The sequence below is a fragment of the Brassica napus genome, chromosome A1 (genome assembly GCF_020379485.1).
Source record: "Brassica napus cultivar Da-Ae chromosome A1, Da-Ae, whole genome shotgun sequence".
NCBI lineage: Eukaryota > Viridiplantae > Streptophyta > Magnoliopsida > Brassicales > Brassicaceae > Brassica > Brassica napus.
Window position 1 is genome coordinate 19,527,388 of NC_063434.1, and position 9,718 is coordinate 19,537,105.

At 33.0% G+C, this 9,718-nt stretch overlaps 1 protein-coding gene across 1 annotated transcript; it reads right to left on the bottom strand.

Annotated features, from left to right (window-relative positions):
• Nucleotides 1–5,238: 5,238 nt before the first annotated feature.
• On the bottom strand, nucleotides 5,239–8,248 carry LOC106450154 (nucleobase-ascorbate transporter 7). The gene is made up of 13 exons (XM_013891812.3): nucleotides 7,857–8,248; nucleotides 7,668–7,765; nucleotides 7,398–7,574; nucleotides 7,230–7,330; nucleotides 7,081–7,156; nucleotides 6,951–7,010; nucleotides 6,685–6,869; nucleotides 6,499–6,595; nucleotides 6,292–6,378; nucleotides 6,146–6,204; nucleotides 5,889–6,058; nucleotides 5,650–5,810; nucleotides 5,239–5,560 (listed from the first exon to the last, which is right to left on the bottom strand). The coding sequence occupies exons 1-13, from the start codon at nucleotides 7,978–7,980 to the stop codon at nucleotides 5,342–5,344; spliced, it is 1,614 nt and encodes a 537-aa protein (XP_013747266.1). The 5' UTR covers nucleotides 7,981–8,248; the 3' UTR covers nucleotides 5,239–5,341.
• Nucleotides 8,249–9,718: the final 1,470 nt, after the last annotated feature.

Sequence of the window (9,718 nt, forward strand, 5' to 3'; positions counted from 1 at the left end):
AAGATAGGCATGGGCATTTCGGGTTTCGGTTCAGTTCAGTTCAGATATTTCGGATATCGGGTAGTTCGGGTAGGGGGTTAGAGGATCCATTTACTACTTGACATATTTTTGGTTTGGTTCAGTTCAGATAGTTTCGGGTTTGGTTAGGTTCAGATAGTAAAACTAGGAACCGGAAAAATACCCGAAAAAAATTCGGTTCTCATTTGGTTTCGGTTCCGGTTTGGGTAGTTCGGGTAAAATATCGGTTATTTAGTGTAAAATATCAATAAACAATAGGATGATTTAGATAAAAGTTTGGGATATTTCAGATTACTTTGGATATTTCAGATAATACTATTCGGATAGTTTCCGATACTTTCGGATAGTTTCCGATACTTTCGGATAGTTAGGATACTTTATAATAATTAATTATTGAGATATCTATATATTTAGCTATGTTATATGTATATATTTTTAATACTCTTATATATTTGGATACCAGTTCGGTTTCGGTTCGGTTCGGTTATTTCGAATATAGAAATATAAGAACAGTTCGGATATTTGAAGGTTTTGGTCTGATTCCGGTTTCGGGTATTTCGATTTGGTTCCGGTACGGTTCTTCGGTTCCGGTTTTTTTGCCCAAGCGTAGTTAAAGATTTGAGATATTCATTTAAGCAAAAAGCTGAAATTTTACATTGTAAATTCGATTTCAGTAAATTGATAAAAGGGAAACTTAGAGGAAGATGACCCAAAGCCTTAAACCCTAAAACCCTAAACTCCATTTCATTTTTCATTCCTCCAAAAACCCTAAAATTTAAACCTTAAACCCTAAGCTTAAAACACAACTCATAAAAGTCAAATATTTTCTTGTTTTATTCTCAAATCTTAGTTTAAATGCAAAATCTAATCCCAAAACACTATACTCCAAACCATAAACTTACTAAATCTTATACGCCAAACCATTTAATTACATAATAGTGTGTGTATCACTGGACCAAAGAAGAAGAAAAGAGAAATGCGAACTTTCTTGTTGTTATAGAGGATTAAAGAAAACGTTTTTTTTTTTCAAAAAGAAGAAATAGATTCAGAAGTCTTCGGAGACCTGAATAATAAGAAGCTCCATGGCTTTAAGAAAAACAAAACAAGAAGCATTAAACTTTTGATTTTGGAAGTGACGCCACAATGGCTTAAGAATTATAAAGATAAAAATGAGGCATGGATATAAAGAAGCACTAGGCTTGGATTCAGAGGTTCACATGAACATGAATGGTGGAAGCATATAGCTTAACAGAAAATATAATAGAAGCTCAATGGCTTGAAATCAAAAAATAAAGAAGCTGTGTAGCTTGAAGAAAATAAAAGAAAAACAGGAATGAAGCAGATCGTTAGATCATTGTAGCTCTCATACCATGTAGAGAATGATGAGAGTATAAGATTAAAAGAATATTGTATTGACTCTCATAATGATAAAGCTTATACATGTACCACATATATAAGGAAGATAAGAATATAAACATTAAACCTAGTTTCCTTAACTAAATATATAGATATCTCAATAACAATATTCACAATTATGTTTTATATCTTCGTGATTCTCTTTAATTTGTAAGAAGATTAATTAAAATGATTGAAGATAAATCAATTGTTAGCGGATAAAACTTTTGTAACCAAATAAAAAACTAAAGAGAGAGAGAGAAAGAAATATGTGGTTAAGATTGTCAAGGGTAAATACAGTAACTAATACATAATATACTTCTATATTCTAGCCATGACATTGCAATGGTTATTTCTCTAAGAGAAATTTCCTAGGATAGACCTAAAAAAGTTTTTATGACAATTATAGACCTTAAAAATAAAAATAACCAAAATAGACTTAAATGTTTTATCAAAAGAAGTAAATATACACTTATACTCTTAGGGTTAATAAATCTAGACATTAGGGTTTAAAGTTAAGGGGTGTGGTTTAGGGTTAAGGTATAAGGTTTAGGGTATAATGTTTAGGGTTTAGGGTTTAGAGGTTAGGAGTGGGGTTTTGGGGATATGATTTCAAATTTTTAAAAATAAAATTAAATTAAAATTTTCCAAATAAAAAATACTATTTTGGTCATTTTAGTTTTTAAGGTCTATTTTTGTTAAAAAAATTTAAAAATGTCTATTTGAGATAATTGCCTTTCTCTAATTATAATTTTTGTTTTGGTTATTTTTTCTTATTTCTCTAAACATTAATTCTACCAAAACCAATATTTTGGTGCCAAAAATGATTTTTCACTGGGTATTTGGGGCCCATAAGTGTTACAGAGATAAAAATTGGATTTTTGTTTTTCCGCTTGATAAATATCCTGGAAAATGCTACATAGCGTTGATTTAATGTTACTAGAGATTTTTTCCGCGCTTCGCGCGGATTGTATCTTATAAATTTATTTTATTTATAATATTATTTGTCGGTTTTTTTCTTTTATATTAACTTCTTGTTTTTCCAATGTTAGTTTTTCTTAATTTAAATTTATAAGTTTGTAATTTTTCATTTTTCTTGTCGTAGATGGAGAATTATATTTTTTATTGATGATTTTTTGTATGTGAAAGTGACATAAACTTTTTGAAATTTTAAAATAATGTTATATATAGTACGATTAACACATTAAAGAAGAGAAACATATTCAGACACATTTTACACAGGTTTTATATGCATGATTTTAAACATTATATATGTATATATTATAAGTTTGAAACATGTAAATGCTTTCTAAAACTAAATACTTGTTCTGAGTTTACATAACTTATCGAAAATTTTATTTCTTTTTAAATTCAAATCACAGAAAAAATATCAAAAAGTTAGTATAGATGGATTTTTTGGGCTTTTAAATCAACACTGAAAAATTACATGAATCAGATAACAACAGTTTTATAAACGACTGGATAAAATTTGACCGAGCCAAAGATTTTCACACAATATGTTCTTTCTTCTTCAAATTGCGAAGAGCCTATTGGCACAAGAAAAAAATCATAATTTTTGTTTCACTTATATAACATTTTTTCTCCTTTACACATGGAGTTTATTAGACTGCTATAAGCAATGGAGAACTCTATTCATATAAGATTCACATCTATGCATTTTGACAAAGAAGAATTTTAGCCATCTTTAGTTTCGGAATGGACCAACTTCAGTTATATACACTATATTTTCTCTATGATTCAAAACTTACAATTTTAATATATGTGCAGATTTCCATGTGAAAAGGCACACACACAATCTATCATTCAACCTATTACTTTTTCCAAAGTAAACACTATAATCCTCGTTTGGTTAACTCCACAAACTAATCTATTTGGATCAGTTTACCAAAAAATATGGATACTAATGTCAGAAAATAATATAAACACTATAAACAATAAATATTGGCACAAGACTATTTGGTTCAAGGAACATATTCCACGTAATGCGTTTATAGCATGGCTGGCTTTGCGGAGAAGACTGCCAACCAAGGATCGCTTGAGGCGTTGGGAGTTAAATGTCTCCGGAACGTGCGTCCTTTGTAATCTGGAAATAGAGACTCACCATCATCTCTTCTTTGAGTGCTCTTTCTCTCGCTTGATATGGGAGCATGTTGCTGCTGAAGTTTGGATTTCTCCTCCGGCTGATCTACACTCTGTTGCAGCCTAGATCAATCAACCTCGCGTCAACGCAGATGCACATGCTACTCCAGTCATCAAGCTCTACTTTCAGTCAGCCATCTACCTGTTGTGGAAAGAGCGTAATGCTCGTGTGTTCACAACTGTCTCCTCACCTTCATCAGTCATCCTTGCCTCTCTCGACCGTATGATGTGTGACCGTCTCCTCTCTTACCCGACAAGTTCTTCTTTCTCCTCTTTTCTACTTCTTTTTATATTTCTTGTATAAGATCTCCTTAAGATTTTTTTTTACCTTGAGTTGTTGTTGGTTGTTTTTGTTTCCTTGCTGTAATAAGTTGTTTAAAAACAACAGTGTAACCTTTCAGAAAATGATAATCTTAATATCTTACAAAAAAAACAACAAATATTGACTTATTTATGTGAATATATATTTTATTTTAAATCATTATAGTGGACGAAGAAAGCACCATAATTTGTACAACAAATTTTTTTAGATTCATCATACTCACCATTTTACCATTTTAATCACATAATTTTACATGAGCTTCTCCACCCTTCCCTATTATTTTCTCTTTATTTATAACTACAATATAAAGTTATAAACTATATATATTATAAATTAATAATTTATTTACCCTTGAAGTCTAATGATTAAAAATAGAACATAATTCAATATAGATATATGATTCTATTAATAAATTAGCAGTTACAAATTTGAAATTTCTAGAAATATCAAAAGTTGTATGTTAGTTAATTATTTTCTAAATGACATTTATTTTTAATTCTTTTTGGATGAGAATATTTTGGCTGAGGTGGATAGTCTCAAAAGCCTTGAATTTAGTCCCTTTTATATAGTAGGATGATACAGTTATATATCCTAACTAGTCACTTTTGGTAACGGTTTGTGAATTCATGCTACCATGATGTGCTACCAATGCCCATATTTCTTTTAGTGGTAGGTACAATTTGTTAAGTGAAGAGGAGGAAGAAGAAGTAAAAGGAAACTAAATCAAGATGAAGAATACTGATATACAGATTCAATTTCTGGTCAATATCGGTTCGAGCTAACTGAGAATAAAGGAAACTGGTTTATGGTGTGTGTATCACTGGACCAAAGAAGAAGAAAAGAGAAATGCAAACTTTCTTGTTGTTATAGAGGCTTTATTGTTGCACAAGTGCTTTGGGTATAAATACTAAAACCCCTACCTTCTTCTTTAATCAACTATTTAATTGAGTCATTTTGAGCTCTCTCTCTCTCTCTCTCTCTCTCTCTCTCTCTCTCTCTCTCTCTCTCTCTCTCTCTCTCTCTCTCTCTCTCTCTCTCTCTCTCTCTCTTTTTGAACATTGAGTTCTAAGATTGAGATGTACTCTTCTTTCTTGGTGAATTGTCAAGATTGATCTGGTTCCGGATGTACACACTATCACGCTAATGGGTTGAACCAAGTTAACAAATCAAGTGTATCTTTTTATATCTTATTTCATGTTGATCACAAACAAACGAGTGAGAGAGGTGGAAAGAAATCAACATAGAGTGGATGTGAGTGTTTCGTGTAGTGATAGAGAAGGAGTGCTGTTGTAAACAAAACTATGAGATCCTATGGTTTCAATAACATTATCCCAAACAAGGAATCCTTGAACTCTTTAAATAATTCAAAGTTGATAAATATACAAAATGTTATACATAGAAGAGTAAGGATCAAGCCATTGAAATCTTATATAAGCATCATCAATATCACAAAGAAGGAAAATATTTGTTAAGATTGAAAGGCAAAGAGTAAAACTCTTCACTCCTAGTATCGGATTTAAACGACATGAAACGATCCCACCAAAACACCCCTCGGTCTTTCCTCGTGGCACTATCTTTAGATGACAATGTTACATCAAGAAAGAATGCTAACATCCCGGCAACAAATGCTTCAGAAGAGAATGGAGCATTGATCATATCATTGAACTGTGAAGAACAACAAGGAAAACAATCAGGCATTATCATAAGCTAGAGGATTTCAGAAAATTAACAGTATGTTTGTTCGTTTTGTTTACCCATCTGGCTTTTGTATGAACTGGTCCATACTTGTTAATAGCTGTATACTCGTTGAAGTATTGTGGTATTGATAATCCCATGAAAACCGAGAAACCAAGAATGAATTTTGTTCTGAAGCTATTTAGATTGCAGAACTGAAGTAAGCTTAGACCACCAGCACCTGAAATTATTATTCATTTGAATCTTAGAAATACTCATTCGCGGTTTCAAACCAAGAAAGACGTTTCAAGAAACATACCAACATATGCAAAGAACAGGCAATACAATGCTGCAAATATAGGAGCTGGAATAGAAGCAAAGACGGCTCCAAATTTTCCAAGAATGGAGAAAAAAATCATGAAACCAGCTGAAATTTGAACTACCCTTCTGCTACCAACGCGTGTTAGCGCTAACAAACCAGCATTTTCTCTGTAAGTCCATCAGAAAAGCCATTAGAATTTTCAGCAAAGACTGTTGTGACTGACTTCATCTGGTTTTTAGAGGAATGTGTCTTACACTGATACAGATGCTCCATTTCCTGCTCCAAATAATCCACAGAGAAGAACTCCAACACCCTATATACATAAATGTATATGCCATAAATACACAATCTTAGAGCAATGGCGATAAAACACATTGAGGTCAATGTTTTACAATATTACCTGCCAACCGATTCCGCGGCTGAGAACAGACGGTGGGGGAGGAGTTGCGCTTGCAAACCTTGATACAGCAATGTAAGTCCCTGTGGACTGTTTCCAAGAATCACAAGAGCAAGAACATGAACACGCTCAATGAAATAAGTATGAAATTTAAGACAAGTGTTTAGTGATGTTGCATCCAAAAGGAAAGATGTTTACATGAATACTAACCTCAACAAGTGAAACAAATGAAATAGCCATCATAGCAAAAGCTTCACCAGCATGAAATGTTGGAGCTCCCCATTGGAAAGGATAAGGCACTCTTATCCTGGAATTATCAAGATAACATCAATACTGTAAGAATGTAGCACAATGCCACTAGAGAATGGTCAAAGATAAAAGAAATCATTTCATTACCATGGGGCGGCGCTTATGATGCCCGATCGATCTGTTCTGCAGCTTGTCTGAGTGTTGGTTCCTGCGTGCTTATAGGCCCCACCAATGGTGAGAAAATGCGCGTAAATCCAGACAATAATCACAGAAGAAATCACAGCAAATCGATGGAAAACATCTCTTTCTCCTCGCATGAGATGAGGAATGTACTGAAGAAAGAAGCCAAAACAAATGAATCTGGTTAACATCTGTTTAGAAATAACAAGAAGAGCATTGCACAGAGCTTTAACCTGAGAGAATATGAGTAGAAGGATAATCTCAGGCAATCCAATCTCAATGCATTTAGCTAGCTGCAAGAAAATAAGATACTCAGTGCTCAAGAAAATGTCATAAAAACCAATGAGAGAAGCAATGACACACCAGAGGGAAACCGAGTTCATAAAGTCCAAAACCTGCGAGTGCAACCAGAGGAACTGCAGAGAGAGGACTCAAGAGCCTTGAGAGAGAAAAAAAAACATTAAGAAGTAGCACAAGAGAATCTGTTGGTGTGAAGAATCGTCTAAGCTAACCTAACTACATTGCGCCAGAGGCCGCTGAAGCCAACAACGATCTGAAGAAGCGAGGCAACGATAAGAGCACCTTGTATTCCACGCATGATCCTCTCAAACTTCTACAATGTTTTACTCAAATTAATGACTAAAACATAACAGAGAAACAGATTAAATCCTCAGACTAACCTCTTGAGGATCCAAAATGTCGTTGTACCGAGCAGCCAAGATGATCGAAAGCGTGGTTGGTACATAAGAGTAAGAGGCTCCAATAACGGCAGGAAGACGAGTTCCAAAGAAGCTTTGTAATAAAGTGTTGAGTCCAGAAACAAATAGTAATGTCTGAATCATCTTTGCCTTCTCCTCCTACAACAAATGAACACACATCCAAAGACATTAAAGAACAGAGCTTTTCAACAATGTTCATGGGAACTGATTTGTCTGAGAAGAAAGACTTACGTTTCCTCCACCCATTTGTGGAACTAAAGATGTTGGGATGAGTACCGTTGTTCCAAGCATCACCAAGTAATGCTGAAACCCCAAAAGTATTGCCTCAGCTGATCCAAAAAAGAAACAGTGATTCTTGATCAGTTATATTACATATGACACTTGCACAAATGATGTGAAATTAGGAGAGAAGAGGGTTACGCCATGGAGGAGGACTGGTGGCGCAATAAGAGACGGAAGTAAGTTGATCTTTCACCGGATGTGGTTGAAGCTCATCCTGTTTTGGGGGCAGCGCTGCTCCTCCTCCTTCACCACCACCGGCCATTTTCTTTCACTTCTGATGAAAAACTCAAACGCAACTCAGGAGAGAGAGAGATAGAGAGAGTGATGTTGGAGCTGTTTACACCGAAAGTGCTGAAAATGTTGATGAAAGTGAGAAAGTGAAAGAAGAATAAGAAGATGAAGTGAGAACAGAGAAAGACATTTGTCGGGGAATTTACGTAAGAAGAAACCGTCAATATAAAGAAAGAAACGTCAAAAGAGTTGATTTTGCGCGTCTTCTTTAAGACTTTTGAAAAGAAAGAACCACTTGGAGAACACGGAACCCATGCAAAGCTTAAATGTGAAGAGGAAGAGGAAAAGAGACATTTAAAGTACTTTAAAATTTTAAAAGAATTTAACTCTAGAAACTAGAACATTGAGTGCCGATTAAGATTTAGATATCGTTGTCATTTTTAATAAAACTTAATATTGTATAACTGAAAAATATTACTTCTACAAAATAAAACATCAAGGCTCTCTGATCCGTTTAACTTTCACAAAAAAAACTGACAAGTATATATTTCATTGCAAACCTGACAAATATTACTTGTACAAATGAAAACAATTGACAAAGACATGTAATGCTTTCAGTTTAAGAATTGTTCAAAACACTTCTACCAAATTACGCACCGGCGTCGGCAGCTCTTAGTGTTTCGTCCCTCGTCAGCCAAAGACAAGAGTTGGAAAGGTCTCGAGTGCAAACATCAACGACCGGAACAATATTTTTTAAAATGATTTACAGAAAATAGGGTGGGCGATTGGGCGGCATAACCAAAAAAACAAGCAGAATTAATTATCTAACCAAAAATAAATTATCTCTATTATTATTACAATATATCTAATCTATTAAAAGTGAAGTACAATTAGAAATTAACTCTAATTTTTCTTAATATTTATAATTTATGCCACTGACCTAATAATCTCTACATCTTTACTAATTATTAGGTGTTTTGCCCACACATGCGGGCATAATAATATATTGATACTTATTAATAAATATACTATTAGTTTAAAGACAAAACAAATTTAAATAAAAAATTATACTTATATTAGTTTTACAAATTTTTCAATTTCTTAAAATTATTTTGAACTTTTATTGATTTAAAAATATTATTTTTGGATAAACACATTAATATTTTTATTTTAAAATATGTTGTTATCTTTAAGAACTTTTTATTGTATTAATATATAAAGAATTATCTAGCTAAATAAACAAATATATAGTTTGATGTTATTAAACCAAATTCTTGAAATTACTAAAACCTACAAAATCTCAATATAAATTAAAAGCACAAGAATGTTAAACTAAACTCAACTTTAAACATTGTATTAATCAAAGTAAATAAAACTAAGGATATATGTATCAGGCCCGGCTCAGTCGCTACCTTGACCTGGTGCTATCATTCAAAAAAGGGCCCCAAATAAACTTTTTACTAATAAAAATCAGAGACAAAAGTGCATCCATTTTTTTGTCTTAAGTTCAAATACAGAGAACAAATAACCATAACTGTTACAATTAAAAAAAACAAACAAAACAAGTCCTTATTCTTGGAAACTTCTCTCATAATCACTCAACAAAATAAACCATTCTATTTACATGCTTTGAAGCAAAATCATCAATCAAAAACTCAACATCTAATTCTTCCAAAAAACTATTCTCAATTGCTATTAAAGGTAATCCACTTAATCTTTCTTGTGACATAGATGCTCTTAGATATGACTTTAAAAGCTTCAGTTTGGAG